This window comes from Bactrocera oleae, chromosome 4, assembly GCF_042242935.1.
Source record: "Bactrocera oleae isolate idBacOlea1 chromosome 4, idBacOlea1, whole genome shotgun sequence".
NCBI classification, from domain to species: domain Eukaryota; kingdom Metazoa; phylum Arthropoda; class Insecta; order Diptera; family Tephritidae; genus Bactrocera; species Bactrocera oleae.
This window is the reverse complement of record NC_091538.1, coordinates 38084519-38109284: the sequence shown is the minus strand read 5'-3', so window position 1 is coordinate 38109284 and position 24766 is coordinate 38084519. Positions and strand designations below refer to the sequence as shown.

Genomic DNA, 24766 nt, shown 5'->3' with positions numbered 1-24766 from the left:
ATTAAAAATGGTGTTACATGGGAAGTAAGCGTGGTTGTAGTCCGATTTCGCCCATTTTCGCACTATGACATAGAAACATGAAAAGAACGTTATGCACCGAATTTGGTTGAAATCGGTTGAGCAGATCTCAAGATATGGATTTTCACCTAAAAGTGGGCTGTGCCCACTGTCTAATTTTGAACGCGGTTCCTATAAAGCCAATTTATACCATCTTAGAGATAAAATTTAATGTCTCTGGCGTGTTTAGTGCTTGATTTATCGCGCTTTTAGTAGTTTTTAACAGTACCGTTATATGGGGAGTGGGCGGAGTTGTCACCCGATTTCAACTATTTTCACACCGTCAATAGAAGTGCTAAAAACATTTGCTTCTAGTGAATTTTGTTATTATAGCATTAGCGGTTTAGGAGATATGCACATTAAACCTATTAGAGGCGGGACCACGCCCACTTAAAAAAAAAAAAGTTTTAACTGCAGATGCCCCTCCCTAATGTGATCCTGTGTACCAAATAACAGTCTTGTATCTTATTGCGGAGCTTAGTTATGGCAAGTTATTTGTTTTTGATTAATGGCGTTTTGTGGGCGTGGCAGTGGTCCGATTACGCCCATCTGCAATACCAACCGTCTCACGGTACCAAGAAACATGTCTACCAAGTTTCATAAAGATATCTCAATTTTTACTCAAGTTAGAGCTTGCACGGACGGACGGACGGACGGACGGACAGACAGTCACCCGGATTTCAACTCGTCTCTTCATCCTGATCATTTATATATATATAACCCTATATCTAACTCGATTAGTTTTAGATGATACAAACAACCGTTAGGTGAACAAAACTATTATACTCTGTAGCAACAGGTTGCGAGAGTATAACAAGTAAGGATGGGCTAAGTTCGGGTGTAATCAAACATTTTAAACAAGAATCAAAGCCCGGGAAATTCATTTAGGTGCTGACAAAACTTTATATTAAACCAGTAAGGACGTTCTAAGTTCGGATGTAACCGAACAATTTATACTCTCGCAACTTTCAAGGATCAAAGCCAGGGAAATTACTTCAGGTGTTAACAAAATTTTATATTAAAGGAAGTATTGATGCGATTCAACCTATTTTTGACACAAAGACATACTGTTATCGAGAATTTCATTTATTTATTTTATTATATGCATTTAAATTATATATCTTATACATTGACCGATATTTTCGGTAAAAAGTCAACTATAGGCACTGTGGTCCACATATTCAATATCTAGGAACTTGAACAGTTTCGGTTCGATTTAGACAATTTGATCACAAATGTCATACTTTAAACGCATTATTCACGCAAAGTTTTACCCCGATACATTTATTGGTGCTTGACTCGCATACTGGAAAGTGAAAGAATCAGATGAAATTTAAAATAAAATATTATATATATCAAGGAGGCAACACTTCAAGCTGTAAAGCTGTAATTTTGTTTGCTGTGAACTATTGTGTTTAATTTTGCAAAAATTCTTAAACTTTAATTGATTTTTTAGTGATTTAATTCAATATTTAGTGATTTAACTCTGAGTTGCAATCTAAGTATTAAATGTTCTTAAGTTTTGTGCATTATTAAACAGTTGAAATCTTCGAATTTTTGGGGGCGAGTCAGCTTTTTGTTTCATTTTGTTTTATTTTATTCTATTTTCTCTCTTTATTTATCTCATTTACTACTTTATTCACAGCTGTGTTGCGTGTAGCTTTTTATTTGTTCCAGTGCATCTAAAACTGCTCGCTATATTGCTTTTTCAAACTGTCTTGGTTTTGAACTTTGATAAAAAAAAATTGCTATTATTTTTGCGTTTGTTCTTAATTGAATTTATTATTATTAATATTTTATTAACACACTAATTTATATTACATCTATTAAATTTTTTTTTACTTACTCTTTTATTTGATCTTCATTCTTGTTGTTTATTATGTCTTGTAACTTCCCCAATTGTAACATTAAAGGCGAGTCAGATCGCTATGTTTCATGCTGACTTTGTAATGGGCTTGCCCATATTAAATGTGCTGGACTGACAGGTAGAATCTTAGATTATATTCTCGACTGTAAGGGATTGTGTTGGTCCTGTTTAAATTGTAGATCTATTGAAATCAATCTATTTAAAGTTTATAGGGAGACACGCAATGGCTTAACGAAATCGGTCGAGATCTTGTAATCCTCACTGAAAAATTTAGGCACTACGAAAAATTGTTCAAATCTTTTAAGTGCCCGAATGATTCTCATGAATCCTCCAAACCTGCTCCTAAGCGTAAACGTTCTTCCGATGAAGTAACACTTAGTTCTTCTGTACAGAAAAAAACGTCTCCGCCCAATGACCTAATACATCTCTCTTCTCTATGCCCTCAAGGTGATAAGCCATCAACTTCCAAAGAGCTCAATTCCTCAAAAGCTCTATCTAATAGAAGTAAGTGTCTCACAATTCCAGAGGCTCCCCCTAATAACTTAGTAACATCTATTAAAAATTTGGTAATTATTCCACCTAAAAAGTCTATATTTATTTCTAGACTTGCCAAAGATACCTCGGTGGAGGACATTAAGTCGTCACGTTTAAAAATTGATGATATCAATATCCGTAAATTTAACTTCAGTTATGATAGAAGTATACCATCGTTTAAAATAGACGTAACTCTTGAAACATTCAAAAAGATCTTAGATAGTTCATTCTGGTCACCTGGGGCTTTTGTACGCGAATTTAAACCTAAACTTAGAAGTCAAACTGAGGAAAACATTGCTAAATTACCAAAAGCAACCACCGATATAAAAAACTGATTGGTAGAAATTCGCTAAGCATTTATTATCAAAATGTTAGAGGTCTTAATACAAAATTAACCGACTTGTATTTGAATAGTTCCAACTTTAATTTCCATATAATTGGATTTACAGAAACTTGGTTAAAACCTCACATTTTTGATAATGAGATTTTAAACAGCGAATTTCAAATTTTTAGATGTGATCGACTGAACAGAATCGGTGAAGGTGTTCTATTTGCCGTGCATTCCTCTATCCCATCTGAAAATATTATTGTTTCAGGGACCGACTCATTTGAATTTAAATGTATTAGAGTCTACGTTAATAGTTGCTTTATTTATTTAACCCTATCTTATATACCACCCCATTCGGACTTGTCTGTATACATGCAGCATGCTTCTTTAATAAATCGTGCTACCTCGATGGCAAATAATGCAGATTCAATAATTGTATTAGGGGATTTCAATTTACCGTGTGCTTCGTGGAAACCTTTCGATGACTATATCGTGCCGATTTGCAATCGGTCATGTTTTAATGAGTTTTTCGAAAAAATGTCCGAGTTGGGTCTGAACCAAATTAATTTGATTCCGAATAAATTTGGTAAATGCTTAGATTTAGTATACGTTGATACCTCTTCAAAGTGTTCCGTTATTCAGAGTAATCCTCCTGTTCTACCAGAGGACTCATATCATACTGCTTTGGAAATATCTGTCGAAATCTCAGGCAATGTACGGGATAATAATCATCAAACTTCGTGCTTCTGTACTCGGTTTAACTTTGCAAAAGCTAATTTTAAAAAGTTAAATACAGAACTTTCTACAATAACATGGCCTACTTATAATGGTGACATTGAATTGAGTGTCTCTTATTTTAACAACATTATTATGAAATTATTTGAAAAGTATTTTCCAATAGTAATTGTTAATAAAAGCAAAAGTATAAGTCCGTGGTTTTCGAAAGAGTTATATAAATACAGAGTTATATATATACAGAAAAACTCGAGTCTTTAAACATTTTAAAAAAACTGGTTCACTTGTCGACTATTCTAAATATTCTCTATTGCGTCGACAATATTTTGACCTAAACAAAAAATGTTATAATAATTAATTAAATAAAGTAAAAAAGAATATTGTAAGTAATCCAAAATCGTTTTATGATTTCGTCAACTCCAAACGCAGGATTTCCAAATTTCCATCCACAATGAAATACAAATCTATCATTTCAAGTGAATGATATTATATACACGCTGACGACGTCAAGCTTTTTAAATCATACACTTCAACTGAGGAAAGGTGTCTGTTGCAAACAGACTTAAACAATTTGGATAGAAATGATTTGCCATTGAATCTCAATAAATGTAAAATGATGTGCTTTTCCCGTAGATCTGTGCACCACTCTTCTTATGTAATAAAACACCATATTCTAGAGCAAGTTTTAAACTATGTTGATTTGGGAGTTAATATGGACCCTAAGCTTAATTTCAGTCTTCATATTGATACCATGGTCTTGAAAGCAAAAGCTGTCCTCAGTTTTGTTAAACGTTGGTCTAAAGAATTTAGAGACAATAACAATTATATAACTTTGGTTAGACCTATATTGGAATATGGCTCTGTTGTATGGAACCCTAGCTACCAAATCCATTCTGACAAGTTAGAGTCGGTTCAAAAACAATTTTTACTTTTTGCCTTAGCGCATTTCCGATGGGATGCTAGGGTAAGTCTACCTCCATACACTAGTCGTTTAAAACTTATTAATCTACCTACACTTTCTAGTCGTAGGGAAATGCTTGGCATAATATTCTTAGTGAAAATCTTGAATGGAACAGTTTCCAGTTCTTTTCTCCTGTCTGAAATTAAATTTAATATCCCGATTCGCTTTTCGAGGCAGTTTAGACCTTTACTGTTAAAATCCTGTAGATCAAATTTTGAACTAAACGAGCCATTCGGTCGTCATGTCATGATGTCATGATTTTAATTCAAAATCCAGCACATTTGACTTATCTGACTCACTTTTCAAAATTAAAAAGACTTTATTGTTTCCTCTTAATAAATGAAAATGTAACAATTTATTATATTGTAACTACAATATAAATCTTAGCTGTTGAAATTTTTGTTTCTGTAGCTGAGCAGTTTTAGATCTCAACACTTAAAAAACTCTCTTACCTTTTCTGACTCGGCTAAATTCGCACGTATGCGGATTGCGCCCCTCGTGTCGTTTGGCCGGGAGGAGGGTAATCGTTGGATATTATTATATGAGAAATAGGCGTGGTTACTCTCCTAGCTAGCACAGTCATCCGGATTTCAACTCGTCTCTTCATCCTGATCATTTATATATACATAACCCTATATTTAACTCGATAAGTTTTGGGTGATACAAACAATCGTTAGGTGAATAAATTATTTTACTCTGTAGCAAGATTTTGCAAGAGTATAATAACGATACTTTTTTCTGCGAATTTATCTTCGCTATATGCATTGTAAGCTTTGAAATATAGTTTATGCCAAGACTAAGTGCAAATATTCAGGATGACGAGACTAGTTGCATTTTGGGTGACTGTCTATCCGTCTGTCGTGTGCAAACTATAACTTGAGTAAAAATTATGATATATTGATAGACTATGGCACCATAAGAAGATTGGCATTACAGATGGCGGGAATAGGATCTTTACCACGCCCACAAAGTACCGTTAATTGAAAACTTATGAAGAGCTACTATTAAGCTTCAAATTAAGATAAAACATATGATTTGATACAAGAGCTGACAATTTTTAAAAAGTGGCTGGACCGCTCTTAAATAGATTTAAATTATATACCTCACGAACCACTAAAACTAAATCGACCAATCCTGCTGAGAACGAGTTAAATTGGCACATCCTCATACTGTGTGGGTATGAATGAAATTGTATGATAACCCCCGCATATTCTCTATATAACGGTTATGTTGAAAATTACAAAAATCATATAAATAAATGCTTCTGAAGCATTCAATTTCAGATCATTCATGATACAGGAGCCGCTATCAAAATTGGACAATGGGCGCCGCCCACCTTTAGGCGAAACTCTATATCACAGAACCTACACTACCAATTTCAATCAAATATGTAAACAACACATATCACAGCTTAATTCCATATGATTCTTTCACTTTAAAGTACAAAAATGAAGTCATCGAAATAAAACTTTGTACAAATAGTGCTTTTATGGCTTGCAATCTCACGTTCAAAAATTGTCGAAATCGCACAATAACTTTTCAACCCTCAGATACCAAATACATATTATATATGAATCCTAGTGTCTACAGCTGAATTTTTATCTGTAAATCAATATATGAGATGTGTTATTGAAATTCAGAAAACTTTTTTTCTGGTAATAATATGCCCTTTTGTCAAAAATAAATCGGAATAATTTTCCCTAACCATCATATACCTAATATAAAGATTTTCAAATTTCCAGTTGAATTTATACCGCATAAAACGACCAGTATATGAGCATCTTAATAAAATTCAGAGAGCGTCTCGACTTCGACTTTAGATTGGTTACACCTGAACTTAGCGCTTCCCTAATTGTTTTAAATGAAGCACTAAAATCAAAAATTTCTAGAATTATGTATGGCATCATGTGCTTCTCAGAACTTTTAACACAAAACTGTTTGTAAATTGCATGTCTATGGTATATAAAAATGATATGCAAGTGCATAGTACTTTTGAAAATGTGTAAAATGGGCGATTGATTTTTTGTGATGCTGCTTGAATGAATTTTGAATTGTAACAGATCGACAGCTGGTGTCACTTGGCGATATGTGTCAACTAATGGTAAGAGCGAATTAAAATTGAAAATACTGGATGTAGTCGCCTCAACAATGTGGCACTTAACTGAATGTACAAACAAATGTGCCAGAACATCTGCTTCCCAGAACTCATGCTTTAAATGCGATAAAAAAGTAGAACAAGACAATTTTAATTACCCTCAAAAATAGTTTCGGCACTTTATTTGACTATTCAGCAACCAACAAAGTTGCGTAATAAATCCAAATACTCTGTTTTTAGTTGAGAATGGCTGCCAATATATGTAGCTCTATGTAAACTCAACTCAACTCGAAACTACGTCGGTTCCGATGAATTGCTTAAGCTCTAAATGTTTTTTCAATCTCATACATAAGCACCCTTTCGTAGTAGTTTTCTTTCGTAGATATAACATTCTCAGTTTTACCGAACTAAACTTTGTGATCCCCTTCACTTACCAATCCAATCGGTAGGACTAGTCCTATAAAATATAGCATCCAATTCCGAATTGTTGAGGGTTTGAAAGGGTGTTTCAGCGATTCGTCGTCACAAAAAAATCCACGCTGATATGCAGTGCCCCACAAGTAAAAGCATAAGATCGGGAAGCCCACTGAAATAAAAATACAAGCCGGCCGTTATAACAGTGATTATGATTTAAAAACACAAAGTACATATATACAAATCTTTGAAATCTAATAATAAAATCTTCAAGATTATGATTTTAAAGATATTGGATTGATTAAAGTAGCAGTGCTCTTGATATCTGCAAATTTAATGAAAGTTTTACTAAAGAACATACTTACACAAATTGCTTTACGTTCTCTGGTTTTACTATGTCTACCTACTTATTACATACTACATATTTATTCCCGGAAAGTTTTTGTACAGATTAACTTTAAGAAATTGAAATCCTTGATTTAAACTATTTATTTACCGAGCCATACAAAATTTCCACTGTATCTTCTCTATGCTTTGACTACAAAATTTAGCAAAAGTAGCAGCCATTTAAGTTGTTTCCCTTTATGAAAACTTCGTTCCTTTGCGACTTTCATTGATGTGATGTTACAAGTTGCTCTAATTTTCTCTATTTTCTATCTTCTATCTTTCTATCGAAGGCGGCACTTGAGAGAAGCTCCATTTATTGGTTTATTCATTTAAATCTGACCTCTTTTGATTTATTCTATTTTCTAATTTGAGTTCGATTGCATTCAAGAAAACGTAAATATATAACATAACAGTTTTCATGAGTCGTTAATACCCATTTTAAGTGTAATAAATGACAGCTTATAATTGAGGCAACCAGAAGGGATCGACAAATTCGCCAAAGTTACAAAGGTAATGTATATCATAACAAAAGTCGCGACAACCAAATGCGTATATAATCACCAAATGCGCACATAATCGACAGCGTTCATAGAAGCCTATCCGTAAAGTGCCTCCTTTGTGCAGAGGTGTATGTATGAGCGTATGTTCATATGGTAAGCTGTATGGAGGATTATAAGAACGCAATTTATCCATGGAATCTACCATAAGATCTACCATCGACTATAAGGGATTATACTCGTACATTCTTCATAGATAATGAGCATTGTATAAATCTATATATAAAATATAGGCTTATACAAAGCTGAGCAAGAATTAGAGTTATTAAGTCGAGCTACTTCTTTTTGCTGTGACAAGCTATTTTATTACAATATACATATGGTATGTATACATTACATTTGTATACACGTAGACCATAAAAATAAGCTATGTACAAAGTGATCTCTATTTCGGTTAAGGCCGTTTATTGTCTGCATACGTATTCATGACAGGATAAAATATTTGTACACTTGTGTGTCTGTTTCTTTCAGGTGAAATACAATGCCACTGGTTTGGAAAGCATCACATATGTATACAGAAACTTAACTTACTTGTTGGTATATTCGAATACATACATATGTATATGTATCTGTATGACAACAATACCTCCGAAGTAGAAACAATCCGGATTGGCATCAAAGTGGAACCAAACAAATGTTGGAAACATCTTTAAATTTTGTATTATCATAAACAAATCTGCCTCCGAACTGAAGTTAAATTATGCGACATAGAGCTGCCAACGCTCAACGAAAAATTTTAGTTTTTTAGACAAATTTTGGTGGACAATTAGTAAGCTTAACTTCAACACTTAAAATGGTATTAAAATATTTCGTAAAAACAATAAAAAAAAACTTTTAATATTATGCGTGATAAAGTCACCAAACTTTATGCTGAAATGCAGGAAGGATTGACGTAATTTTAATAAAATATTGAAACAAAATCTGAATTTTCCTAAAAATAAAAAAAAAGCTTCGGGGAATGGGTCGATACTTTTCCGTAAAGTTCCGTTTAAACCTTTACTTCCAGTAAAAAACTGTTATATAGCGTATTTTGTTAAATGTTAATTAAGTTTAGAATAACTTGTTCACATTTCTGTTAAAAAAAAAAACCTTTTAACTGACTATTGATATAAAAAATTTACCCAATTAATTCAAATTCTAAGCCGTTGAGGTCTCAACTTTAAACATCTTTAATTGATATTTTTATTCTACTCTTGCAATATATTGAAACAGAGTATAATAGTTTTGCTCACATAACACCTAAAACTAATTGAGATACAATAGATATGTACATGTATGTATATAGGTATGTACAAGTATAATTAATAAAGAAGGCGAGAAGAGTTGAATTCTGACTGACCGTCCGTCCGTACGTGCCAGCGATAACTTAAGATACAAAACTGTAATTTGTAACAGGGAACTGCAGCAGAAAGAGCCATATATGGTTTGAAACCTCCTAAAAGGTTTAAAGGACATATCTCACAAACCACAAAACTGTATTAATGAAACTTGTAGAGGACAAGTCTATCCAGCATTTCCTCAGACAGTGAGAAAAAAACCCACTATCCATATAACTGTTATGTTTGAAGGTCCTAAACGTGCGATAACACACTAAATATATATGTTAAAAGCATTTAATTTCACAACCAAAATTAAGCGGGATGTCTTAATAGGAAATGGTGTACAAATTCGACAATGGGCGTGGCACCCACCACTTTTAGATGAAATCCAATATCTCAAGATCTATCCGACCAAGTGTGAGCGAAATCGAATTACACCCACCCTACTTTTCTTATTTTGTAATTTTCAATTCCATATGATGCTTTCACTCCACAGTATATACCATATTTATATAAATCAAACACCAATGATATTATCGAAATATCAGTATACTCGTATAAATCAAAGAATAATGAAGTTATCGGAATAAAACTTTGTACAAATAGTGCAGTTACACGTTCTCGATTTGGTTTCCGGTTCTCTGATTGACATTTTCCTAATATAGCCAATATATTAAGTTCAGCTCTTTTTGTTCAGTATACTTATATGTAAATAATAAAACTATAATATTATATAAGTTCGCCGAATAATGAATAATTCGGTTATATATGGACTTACTTTCTTACTTGTGTTGATAGAGCTTTTGTTTTGTCTCCAAATATTTGATATTTTATTAACATTTTCGGTAGTAATTTTTTTGTACTAACGCGGTTGGACAAACAATTCTAAGACAGCAGCAAATATTTTCTATTTTAAAAGTACCGCTTTTGTTAACTTTTTTATGTTTTATTACCACATCGGAGCTTTAGATGTGCATACAACCAAAAATACTTGTGGTGTTGGTATGTATTCGTAGGTACATAGTATTGTACATACTTATGTAAAACCTTGTTCCCATCGTTCCCTTGTAACTCTTTCAAATAAAAGTACTTACTTACATACCTACAAACATAAGTACATAAAAAATAAAATGTAAGATTATCTAGTAGTTTCACGTGTGTGAATGTGGACCCTCTTCACCGATGTAGATTAACTATAATAAATTATTGTTTTGTGAATAGAAAACAATAACTGAGAGTATAGGCACTTGAAAGTCTAGTCCAGTAGAAACAAATATGGTAGTGTTTTAATGTTATATTATATTATATTATATGAAATAATTCTCATGCAATAAAGTGCTGTTGTCTTTATATAAGTACATACATATAACAATATCTACTAAATTACGGCACAACTGTTCCCACTTTATGCACCCTTCTCGACGTAACCGATTCGAAGAGCCCGACCCCAGCAGCATAATTTACCATTGAAGTCGCAAAAGATAAACGCGCTAGTAAATAAACAGTTTGTATATTGTGCAGGCATATGTAAGTATGTTTGTAAGTAAGTAGAACGCATTGCAATCGTTTTAGTGTGTTGCGTGACACGAGGGCTCATAACATACATATCTTACGCAAGGCTGGCGCAACGTCGCACAGTGAGGCTTAGTGAATATTTACAGAGATTTACGCTGTGCGTCCTTTATATTTACAATTCATATTATATGAACATATGTACAATATGTAGGTATGTATGTATGGTAACGCATTTTAACCGTGTCGCCTCACTACAAAATTACAGGAAATATACACATTAAAGCATTGAAATCAAGTAAATTATACATACATATGTACATATGCATGTATATTATTTTCTCCCCTAATAATACTAATGGCACATATTGACTACATAAATGTGCTCTGTAGTTGGGTGATTATTCCGAGTAGTGAATATTTTATGAGCAAAGCCACAATTATTTATTTATGTCATATGTACATAGTGTATGTATGTAAATATACTTGTATGTATTTAATTGGCAACATATCTTGTATACATATATGCATATATGTATGTATACATTTGTATTTTAATAATTTGCACTTGTACAGGCCTATGTATATCCAGTAAACTGACATAAAAATAGGTTCGATTCAAAATAGAACCAGTCATTCTACGATGTTCTGTGGAAACTCACTCGCAGCAAACCAAAACATTTTTCAGCAAGGTACAAAATGATTGGTATAATATAACCTTGTGTGCGAGCATCCACAGGTCATGTCGTCCAATTCATCCATTTATAATCATCATCAACCCTCGCCTTTTTGTTTATTTGGTAGAATTCTCGTTGCGAACCGCAAAGGAGTTCGAAACAAACAAAACCTCATAGTGCACTTTTACACAGGGACTCTTTTGAGTCTCAAACCAGTTTATTGTGGGCGAGGGGACGACGAGGAAAGACGAAGGGACCGTGCCACTCGTGTTCGGGTGGCACGCTTTGTGTTCTTGTTCGTAACAGCTCGCTGCCAGAGAACGTAAAATATAGAGAAGGTCCAACTACGGACCAGCGTGTGAATTGTCAAAACCTAACAAAATGCGATGAGCGTGTTTCACCACAGTCGGCTCGGAAGGAGAAATTTTAACAGTGGCGAGTGAACAGAGCTGAGCATTGAATAAAAATTATGCTCAGGACTTGCGTTGATTTTACAGCCGCATGTTACTCTTTTGGTTTATATTTTTATACGCTTATATGCAATCATATTTATTGATATGAATATCATTTTGCGAATTTTTATGAAAACATGCAAAACTGGTAACATTCTAATTAAATTATGTAATTTTAAAAATATTATATGTATATAGTCAATTTGGGAATTTGATGATTTTATTTAGTTATTACATAATATACATTCTTAATAAATATTTTGTATTGTAATTGTTACTAATAGTGATTAAATTTATTACAACATATACATACATCTTTTATCAAATTAATCTTATATAGTCATATGTATGTATATCTGCACATGCACATTTTAATGTACGGATTCAGAAATTCAAATCATAATTTTATCACTTATCAATATAATATACAACAAATAATGCATACACAAACAAACATACATACATATGAATATCCGTACACATGTAAATATGTCACCCGCAAAAACTACAAAAATTGTTCTACAAAAACAACAATGGTCACAAGTCAATATGTCAGCCAAATAGGCGAAGCCCAAATTTATAGTAAATCACACAACAACAACATTTTCATTCATGAACGCAGGCGTACTTTCAACAAGCACCCTCGCTTCATTTATAAAAACAGACACCCTCTCATCTCCCCAAGCATGCGTTTGCCTACAAGCTTCTTTTCGCGACGATGGCAAAAGCTAAAAATCATAAATTGAACAAATTTCTGATATTCCCTCTGGAAGGAAAAAGTTGCAACCACGCAAGCCCACAAAACACAGAAAAAATTGACAAAACTGGCAACAAAGCTTTTGTCGATTTAAAATATTTTACAATTTAAATTTACAATTTTAAAATATTTTTCCGTGTCTCACAAAAATCTGCGTCAATATGTATGCATGCTCATATATAAACATATATATTTACGATGATTTGTGGGCAAAGCTGTTAGAGCGGCAAGGGAAGCGGTGACAATCGGCGGCCGTTCGTTAATATTTTTTCGGCACAGCTCGGATTTTCTACCAACAACACAATGTTGTGACGCTTTGTCGTCGCGTCAATCCTTCGACACAGTGACTCTTTGACAAGAAAACAAAAACGTGAGCTTCGGCCATTGGTTGTCCGTGGCAACGGAGATTTCGCATGAAACAATGAGTGTACATATTTACATACATACGTTGCATATAGACAAATTAACAATTATAATGGGTACTTTCATATTTGTTTACATGCAAACATAATTATACATATATAATGTATACGAATATTTGCGACCGCTTGGTCTTTTCTTATGGGGTTATGTCAAGCAAGAGGTGTACAAAATCAAACCCAGAAATCTGACTGAACTGAAGCAGTCCATTAAATATATAATTGAGGCAATCCCGAATTTGGTGTCGCATATGCGTGGTTGAGTATGGAAGAATAATTAATTGTTTAAATAAAATAAAATTTTCTATACAATAACAGAATTGAATGTAATGCATTGACTAACAAGAAACTTATTACGGTTTAATTTTGTAGCACGATTCGTTAGCCACCCTGTATAGGAAGAATATCTTCAAATAATATCCAAAGTCGTTTGCGCATTGTAAATATACGAATCTGTAAGCGTAAATTTCTTAACATTGAAATTAGCATTATTTTTCTCAATTAACATTGAAAATGCTCAATTCTGCTATTTTTCAGTCCTCTGATGTTAATTGTGGACATTTGGTGAAACACGCTCATCGTTTTCAGTACCCCTTCCAAATGTGGTGAAACACGCTCATCTTATTCAGTTCCCCTGCGAAGCATGAAATATTTTGCTAATGGCCGCACTGTGAACCTTCTCTATGATATACGTTCTCTGTCGCTGCTACCCTTTTCAGCATTCCTTTTCACTTTCAAATCCTTTGAATGGTTGCAAGAGCGCTCGGTTTCAAATGAATTCGATCGCAAATTTGAATTCTGTTATCTATTTTTTGTATGTAATATGCAAAAATGTATGCATAGAATAATAGAAATATTTTCAAAAATTGTAAATAAGGAGAAAATTAAGATTTAGATTATGGAGTAGAGAAATTATGAATTTTTATTACGGAGTAAAGAAATTATGAGTTTTGAATACTTAAAGATTAGGAAATTCCTATTATAAATTTGGCCTTGAAAATATTAGTAGCGGATATTCAATACATTCTTGTGGAGTAGGGAATTCCCGTCTTTAGTATTTCTTTGAAACCATTTAGCGGTACTTGTATTATGCATATTGTTCTACCATATTCATGGTAATTCATTGCAAGCAGGTGTGACCATCATCTCAACATACAAATGAAATACGCAGCACGCAGTGTTGCGCAGTCGAAACGCACAAATATTTACGAAAATTTTGTGAAAAGGAATGCAGAAAAACTAGACTCGAGTTGCTGGACTCTTTTTGACCGTGTGATTGCCCAGAGTGACACCAAAAGAAAATTTGAAAAAACTCAGACTCTTTTGAATCCCTGTGTGAAAGTGCACATAGTGAACTACCCTACAAGAAACTGCTGATGGGTTCACCAATACATTCACATTTGATATGTCAGTACTGACCATGGTATGAGGGAGTAGCGAAAGTCCCATTCACAGTAGTTTCGCCACCTCTGAGGCGTACGTTCACAGCAAAACCAACATGGTGGCCATGGTGAGTTAGGGTGACGAGGGGTTAAAGCGGGGTTAAAATTTTGGTTATTAATTGATGTTTAATGATAACAATATATGATATTATACCATGTTGATATAGGTAAATATGCGGCATATTTTTAAGCATTTTAAATAACTTATTAATGGACAAACTGAAAATTCAATTTAACTATGAGTGGACGGGAAGAAATAACTATTGTAACAGAATTTGATATTATAAGTAATAAGAATTTATATAATCAAAAAAGCAAAACTTATCATTGTCATACAAGTGATAATAATTCATTTAAACAATAAAGCAATATTTATCATTGTACTTATATTAAGAAATAGTTACTGTGCCGATGTTTTCTCTAATTTAAGTATATATATTTAATCACTTATTTTATTTACGTTTTATATATCAGCAATTAACGGTGGATATATGTACAATAGTTTATTACAACTTTTGACATACAAATTTACCATATTATTATATAGTTCTTAGTTTAGTTTTTAAATATATAGACTTCTAAAATAAATTATTTTTTGAAGTTGCAATATCTTAATAGTATAAAATACGGTAGGCAAATCAGGTAGCTGTCTCTGTATTTCAGCATGTAGCGATTATAATATGTACAATATTTTACCTACAACTCTTTACATAAATAAATTATCATATTGTTATATAGTTCTAAGTTTAGTTTTTAAATATATAGACTCCTAAAATAAATTATTTGTTGAAATTGCAATATCTTTATAGTATAAAACATGGTATAAGGGTATAAAATACGGTAGATATATTTCTTTTAAAGAAAAAGTAATTTAAAATTAGCTTGAATTTATTAACAACTTTTAGTCAAACGGACGGACAAGTTTTTTTGAAGGGCAAATTGTCTTTTTTTAAATGTTTTTAATATAATTATTTTATGTTTTTTTTTTCATAGAAACAAACAAGTTATTTCGGATCAACAGGTTAGTATAATATTATTTTCTATAATTCAAATTAAAAGAAAATACTAATGGGAACTTTTTTACAGAAGCAATATGCCACGCAAGTGCATCAGAAGCTGCAAAGGCTCGTTACGTCTTAATAAATTTCCGGGAGTGCGGGAAATGCCCAGGTGCCAGGATGCCAAATATAACATACATATATTTATATATATTATATGAAATTTTTGGTTTTGATCAAATTTCAAAATTGCACACTAGGTGTGCGCTTAATAATAAAAATTTAAATTTGAAAAAAATAAATTTAAAATACACACTATGAGCGATAAATATAATATAAAATTGCAGTAATGGCCAAATATTAATTAATATATTGTAATTGTGTATATGTGTTTTCGTAACTTTTCTCCAGAAATGTACCGACATACAGTGGCATCGTCTCTTAATTGCCTCCTCTGTGGTTTTACTTGTACAATCAGTACCCGTATGTATATTTTTTTTATTTATAAATATAGGTGGAAAAATGCTGGATACGATAATAATGTGTTTGCGGTATTTAATTTTTTTCGAACAGTTGGAATCGCTTGGTATTTGAGCGGTGATTTATTTTATTTTTTTTTTCTTTTACAAATAATTTTTTACTTTTAATATCTTAAATTTTTATGTAAACAATTACCATATTAATTTTTCTATTTATTTAAATAATTCTTTATGTAATAACATATTTGTTATTTATTTTTACTTTTTAGGCGGATGAAAATCGTACCTCTAGAATTGCTTCAAGTGTTTTAACACTAATGGTTCAAGGCATAGGTGGGGAGCCTTGGTCTCAACCGTTAGCATATTTTTTTGTGCATAAATCTTGCAAAGGAGATGTTTTGAAACAATATGTTTTTGAATTTGTGTCCCAACTTCAGGGGATAGGTCTTCACCCCTGCCATTTTGTATGTGACCAAGGGTCAAATTTTGTGCATTTTGCCCGGGTTGTAGGAGTGCCATTTTTCATAGTTAATGGAGAGGAAATCGTATTTTTTTTACGATTATCCTCATCTTATAAAAAGTGCTCGAAATTGTTTGCAAAATACCAAGAATTTAGTAAGTTTTAATGGTCGTCTTGCAAAATGGAGTGATATAATTCACTTCAATGAGCAAGACGCTCAACAAAGTATTAGGTGTGCGCCTAAGATAACTTCAGCTCATCTAAGGCCTACAACTTTTGAGAAAATGAGTGTGCATTTAGCTACACAGGTTTTCAGCAACACGGTTGCTAGTGCAATGTTCGCATTATATAGCCGGGAATTTGAATATATCTAAGTCATCAACTTTCCTTAATACCGCCGAATTTGTTCTTTTTTTTTGATAAAATTTTTAATATATTTAATAGTAGTAGGCTTGGAGCCCTACGAAAATATAATGAACCTTTTTTCGGTAGTACGGAAAAAATTACCTTTCTCCTAGAAGCCGAGAATTTTTTTACATCTTTAAAAATTACTGATAGCATAGGTCGTGATATCACGAATACATTTTCTTTTATTAAGGGATGGCTTCTAAATATTAAGCGTTTACGACATTTTTGGAAGATCTTGTCCACCAAAGGATTCGAATATATTAGGACAAGAAATCTTTGTCAAGACAAACTTGAGCATTATTTCGGACAGATTCGTAGGGGGGCGGAAATAACATAAGAACTACTCCGTACATGTTCTCATGTCTTTTCCGAAAGTCCTGGGGCCTTAGGACCGTTAATTATGTGACTAAGGGCAACTGCTAACCTTTGCCTAGGGAAGAATGGGAATCTTTAAGTACTAGCGCCCTTCAAAGCGTTTGCAATGACGCTTTGATTAATGAACTTTGAAAGGTTTGCCGCTCTTAGAAGCACTTCGAAATATTGAAATTGCGGAAATTAATTTAAATGAAACGACTGCAGTCTGGTGAAACCCCCTTCAGACTTTATAAACTTCCTCGAAAAATTAGAGGAAATATTTTGCAGCAATTTTAATTCTTGCTGTCATTTGCGAGGGTTTTCCAAATTTTTATTTGAAAAAATGCAACACATAGAGCCGTTTTATTGCTGTGAGAATTCTCAGCCAGACGTTCTTATATCCCTTTTTAATAGAATAAGAACGCATTTTTCTATTATAATTTTTAATAAACAGACAAGCACACCTGCTTTCAAGCATGTGAAATTTTTATGTGTTGCACACATGTAAAATTTGTCTGAAGTCCTTTGTCCGGGTGTCTATCTGAAAAAAAATCTTCATTTGTTGTCCTGACTACAACGTGATAGAAATTTTCACATTTTGAAGTGCTCAATTAATTATTAAGATAGGAATGCACATACCTATATTCTTGTTATTAGGCACATTTCGCACTTTTTATTGATAGGTCCTACCCCACCCCACCATGCATCATTTTGAATTTTCTCAGGGTTTTTGTTAGATCTCCACTGTTGGCAATGCATGCATATAAAATGTATTTATATAATTATTGTAAAATGAACTTTTTGAATGTTTTTGTTTTTTTATTATTAATAATTTTGTTATTTAGTTTTAAGGTATATGGGGGAAAATAGGCCTCCTGGGGAACCGAACACCCAAAAAAATCGGTAACGCGCCATTTGCATACCTCATGGTTGTGTGGAAAATGCATTATAGATATAAGGAAATGTACTAAAATCCAACGAAATAAAACATATTATTTGTCACAGAAAAAATCATGTTTTTATTTAAACAAAGTATTTATATTAAGATTTTTAAATTGTTTCAATGAATGCAAAAAGAGGCGTTGCAAATGAAGAAATTGCCCATGATTCTAACTTTTGTTGGTGTTGAGCACTATAATACTGGCCACATATTAGCTTTGGAAACAATTAGATGCACACTAAAACATTTACTCTGATAAAAGCAATTTGATCGTAGGAGTATGATAATTTACATATGTATAAACAATTTTGTATCATTTAAAACGTAATGTTTGTTTCACTTTCCAAATCATTGTCATACATAAATCAGTTTCTAAATTTAAATCACTCAATCGAATTTAAGTACGCAATCTAAAGAATCAGGACGTCTATTAATGAAATTATATCCTTCCAAAACGATATAAATATCATGCACATTGTGGGCGGGTTAAAATATCTTTATTATTTACTACAGGTTTCCTCTGGAAAAAAAATAATTTTAGTTATTATTTATTATTCTATTCCCTAATACACACCTGCATATTTTAAATTATTGTGTGAGCAGTTTTATCAAGAGCAATTAGCATTAAATATTCACTATTTTACGAAGTTTGTGTTGCAAATTTGCAGTTTCGTTGAATAAGCATTTTCTGCATTTCGTTATTTGACATAGTTGCTTAATTGCACCTTACATTTTTCTGTGGTGAATATTTATTCTGAAATTTGCCAATAATAGCCACTTTTTTAAGAACATATATTAAAATAAACTTATTTTATTTTGAAAACATATTAAAGTTTTACATATAATCAATATTTTTGGACAACTTTTTCATAAATTAAAAGAAAATAGCAAGATGCAACCATTTTCCGGTTAAAAGTCGGCCATCTTGGCTATCAATAGAAACTCAACCCCTAGGTGGACTTGACGTTTCTCCATGGACGCCTCTCAGCTATAGCATTGTTTACATCCATCAGCTGATTCTTTCTCTACTCCCCCTTTACGATGGTACTGACGGACAGTTTACTTATCAACTGACCGTCTCTGTTATTATTAAACAGAGACATCTTCGATTTATATTGCTTACATGCCCTACAAGTGACAGTCATCTGACTGGTCATATGACAGTCACAGCTGAAAAAATTTTTGTTTTATGGTCAGCAATGACTCAGAAAAAGGCATGAGAGTGAGCAGCGTAGATATATAGTGAATCAATTCCAAATACCCATGTATTATAGAGAGATGCAAACTCACAATGCACTTGTTTACTTTGTTCTGCGCGCTGACAAAATTTTTTCAGCTATGGATATCATATTACCGGTCAGATGACTGTCACTGTTCTTGTAGGGTATACAACACACTACTGTTCCAAATATGACTAGATCCGATTAATTCAATTGAATATAATAAAAATATCCCTCGTTCTCATTTATGACGGAGCGCCCAACAATATTGTTGCCTATCATTCTTGAGCGGTATGAGACTGTAAAACTTTGAATTCTACCAACTTATGTATGTATATCTCGGAGAAATTCCGCCATGTAAAAGAAAAGAAATAAACCGCTGGTCAGTTGAAGGCAATTTGCAACTAGTTTATTTTCATCTCAGTGATGCTTACAAGTATATACTTGTATTAACTATAAATTATTGAACCTTGAAGGCCATCAGTAAGATCTACGAGGAATTTATTAAAACAAGAAAAAAAATATATGTATTGTATATGTACATGGAGCCCCTGAAAAGTATTGGGATGACTTTTTTGTGACGGAAACCTTCACATATAATATATGCAGCTGAACAGCGGTACTGGCAACATTAAAAATTAATGGGTTCAGAACTATAGATTTACTATCAAAGCTAATCTTATTGAAGAAAAAATTAATTGGAGTGCTACAAAGACTAGTTTTGCTCTTTAATATCCCCATTGAGAATATATTTCACTTCAACACAATTATTTAATTTTCAAATTCGTGATGAAATTTATAAATCTCTAATTATATTTGAAGTAGAGGGGTTGGTATTCAACTAATCGACTAACCGGATTAACCGAATAGGGTATTATTAGAATAATAATATCCGGTTTGCATTATTCGAATACCGCTCATTTCGACTATCCGGTTAACCGTTCGTTGTCGACTATTCGAATAGTAAGCATTCATTAATATTCTTAATTTTATTGAGAAAAGTAAAACATTCAATATTTAAATTTTGTGCACAAATTAAAGGCTGCTTGGATTTCAAACTAATTTCATTTATTCAAATACTCACTGCAGAGCAACTATTCGAATGGTATTCGGTTAGTATTCATACGAACGGTTGCAAACCGGATATTCGAATTAAGAGTCCTAATTTGAAGATTTGGGTAACAAATTTCAATATATGTATGTGAGGATCACATACTTGTAATGAATATACTCATTAAATAGTTAACAAAACTGCACAATCTCAAAGAACATAAATTTTCATTGAGTTTATAATTACGGCTCTAATGAAGATTTAGCGTGCCATGTTTACATTCAGGTTTTCAATTCTTTTCTAAAAAAAATGCAATACGGTTTCTCGCATACAAACGGAACGGCACTAAGATGTATATTTTTTGTTATGGCCAAATGTAAGTCGGGTTAAACATATCCGCTATAAATAATTTTCTTACAAAAATTTTGTATTCAAAAAAAAAATTTCAAATCAATTTAATATATTTATACGCATATACATATGTTTATTGCTATTGTTATTGAAGTGAAAACAAGGACAAATTTTAACTTTGGTTGCACCGAAGCTACAATACCCTTCACAAATATAAAAGATTATTTACAAGAACTTGATTTTGATCGTTCAAATTGAATGGCAGGTATATGCTACAGTTGTCCGATATCGGTGGTTTACGACAAATGAGCAGCTTCTTGGTGAGAAAAGGACGGGTACAAAATTTCAGATTAATATCTCAGTAACTAAAGGAGTAGTATTAATTAAGTATTAATATATTAAAGCAACAGAATGCGGCTTTTCCAACTAGAACAAATTTGGGCTTCCGCATTATGGCAAAAGATGGTGAGGGAGGCTTACTTGAACTGTGGCTCCTTGATAAAAGTCTTCTAGTCAATAATTTTGCTCAATTTTTATAGAAGCAAGAAAGTTTGCATGTGAATGGTGCGCCACGTTAAAGTAACACGCGATATTAATAAAACACTAACTCGGTGTACACGAGAACTTTGTGCGTGTGCTTGTGAAGTGGTTTTATCGCTGGATTAAGTTATATCTTAAAGGCAGAAATAGTACGCAACGCTTTTAATACCTACCGATACATGCACATATATATGAATGAAATAAAAATCGCAGGGTGCCATATCAGGCGAATAGGGTGAATGGTTGATGATATGAATGCGATTTTTGGTCAAATTGAATGTTGAATTCTGAGGTATTTTTCGCGTTTTTTCAAAGTGTGCGGGACAAATCGAGCACAAACCTTTCTGAGGCCCAAATTTTCTGTCAAAATACGATAAATCGACGCTGCGGATATTGATAATTCCGATTCCATATATTTGAGCGATGATTTCGGCTCTTTTTTAATGAATTCACGCACAATTTCCGTGTTTTTTCGTTCAAAACATCTTTTGGCCGGCCCGAACGTTCGTCGTCTTCCAAGTCCTTCCGTCCCTCTTGAAAACATTTAAACCACTCGTGAATACGGCTACGGGATAGACAATCATCGCCATAAACTTGTTTCATCATTTGATGAGTTTTGGTAAAAGTTTTACCAAGTTTAAAACAAAACTTACTAAACTTACTACACTAAAAACTACTAACACTACAAAAGAAATGTCACATGTAGCGCGATATCTCAGCTGTTATACAAGTCAGCTGTTATATAAATTTTATACGACAACATTGAAAAATATACAATTGAGGGATAAAAATTTCAGACAGATGGTGCCACTAGAAGCCGCGCCTTGTACATGTATATGTATTATATTTGTATACATCAAGTTGTCCGGCAAATTTAGCCACGTGACGTTAAACGGTTAAATATAAAGTCGCGCACATACTTTTTATGCCATTTCTAGTATACTCTGAATAAATAAAATCGAAATAAAGTGGAAACAAAAATAAAATTAATGAAGTAATGACATCAGAATTAATTATAGTAAGGTAATATTTTCTATTAGAGTAGCTGTAACAAATACTCTACCATCATAATATAGTTTACAACTGTTATCATATCTCTGGCGATATTTTTGAATTTTGAAGGTGTCAACGATATCCACTCCCTTCACTTTTAAGGAAAACAATGTTGAACGAGTACCTACAAGTTAGAGAGTCTTATAATACCACCGAAAATTATTGTGCTGAATTAACGACTATTTATTCGGACGGGCTAGTCAATCGTGTAATTTCGCCAACACAATTATCAAGGTCCCAGCAAATTTCTGCCGGCTATTGCACCGAGCTAACCTAAAACGATCGTTGAATAATCCGCTAATATAATCCTTATCTTTCATGCTGATATACCAGATACGGGTATATTTGATATTTTCTAATCAGATAGATAACTATTATATAAACATAGTACTTAAGTTTTGTCCACTGAAACTATATAATACTACTAAATAGCGTTTTTATACTCTCGCAACCTGTTGCTACAGAGTATAATAGTTTTGTTCACCTAACGGTTGTTTGTATCACCTAAAACTAATGGAGTTAGATATAGGGTTATATATATATAAATGATAAGGATGAAGAAATCCGGGTGACTGTCTGTCCGTCCGTGCAAGCTGTAACTTGAGTAAAAATTGAGATATCTTTATGAAACTTGGTAGACATGTTTCTGGGTACCGTGAGACGGTTGGTATTGCAGATGGGCGTAATCGGATTACTGCCACGCCCACAAAACGCCATTAATCAAAAACAAATAAATTACCATAACTAAGCTCCGCAATAAGATATAAGACTGTTATTTGCTGCACAGGATCACATTAGGGAGTGGCATCTGCAGTTAAAATTCTTTTTTAAAAGTAGGCGTGGTACCGCCTCTAATAGGTTTAATGTGCATATCTCCTAAACCGCTAATGTTATAATAACAAAATTCACTAGAAGCAAATGTTTTTAGCACTTCTATTGACGGTGTGAAAATAGTTGAAATCGCGTGACAACTCCGCCCACTCCCCATATAACGGTACTGTTAAAAACTACTAAAAGCGCGATAAATCAAGCACTAAATACGCCAGAGACATTAAATTTTATCTCTGGGATGGTATGAGATGACTTTATAGGAACCGCGTTCAAAATTATACAGTGGGCGTGGCACAGCCCACTTTTAGGTGAAAACCCATATCTTGAGATCTGCTTAACCGATTTTAACCAAATAATCGGTACGTAAAATTCTTCTCATATTTCTATGTTATAGTGCGAAAATGGGCGAAATTGGACTACAACCACGCCTATTTTCCATATAACACCATTTTCAATTCCATCTGATTCTTTCACTTTCCACTATGCATATCAAGCAACAATGACTGTATCGGGATAAAACTTTGCGTGAATAATGCGATTAAAGTATGCCACCTTGTGGCCAAAAATTGTCTAAATCGAACCAAAACTGTTTAAGCCCCTAAGTACTAAATATGTGGACCCCAGTGCCTATAGTTGACCTTCTACCGAAAATATCAGCCAATCCACAAAGAAATCTCAAACGAGTATACCATTTGACTTTACGAGAGTATAAAATGTTCGGTTACATCCGAACTTAGCCCTTCCTTACTTGTTGTACTTGTTTTATAGCTTCTCCGAAGTTTCCTTCAGGGTATAATTATAATATTATATAAAGCGACGTATTCACGATCGATGATTAATTCAATGTTGGGGTTTCGACCTCCATGTTATTTGTGACGCAAAATTTCGTTCTATGTTGCGCTCGATATCGATTTTGGCATACAAGCATTTCGCCATAATCAGCTGTAGATTCTTCATTTATTGTTGAAAGAGAAATTTTGAAATACAAGCAGAGTACAAAATTGAACATACGAGTACTTTAATGACATCGAATATTACTTTATCTCATGAATCCGATATTTGATAATTATTGAGGATTAGGCATTAGACACACCGATTTCTCTAAAGAAGTTGTCGCATAACTACAAATTTAATAGACTTACACTTACAACTAATAGCGTAGTTTGCAGTTTTCACTATAAGGTCTGATTTTAATACAACTTATTATTTACGAAAACTACTTTTGTCTTAAAACTATTTTTATCTCTCTTAAATGAAGTTTTTAGGATTAAACTGCAACACTGGATGACCTAATCACGATGTTTTGTATGTACATAGTACGTATAATATGGGGCTCGTAGGCTATCGACTAATTATTATATATAAAAATCATTCACTCAGTGTGTTACACTCAGTATACGAATATTCTTGGAATACATGCAGCACAAGTTTAGTGAAACATATCTGAGAGAGTCTTAAAATACATCTAAATTGAAGCATTCGCATTCGTATTTATTTACGTACACTTATTTGTGCGTGCAGCTTTAAGCAGTTATGGTACTTTCCATACATACCATATTTTAATCAGT

General features: G+C 33.0%; 1 protein-coding gene across 2 annotated transcripts in view; it reads right to left on the bottom strand.

Annotated features, from left to right (window-relative positions):
• wun (wunen) overlaps positions 1-24766 on the bottom strand; it is a 65166-nt gene that overhangs the window by 28308 nt on the left and 12092 nt on the right. For both annotated transcript variants that reach the window (XM_070109136.1, XM_070109135.1), the window contains exon 2: positions 7012-7163. In XM_070109136.1, the coding sequence (XP_069965237.1) occupies positions 7012-7163 (152 nt within the window). The remainder of the gene's footprint in view (positions 1-7011; positions 7164-24766) is intronic.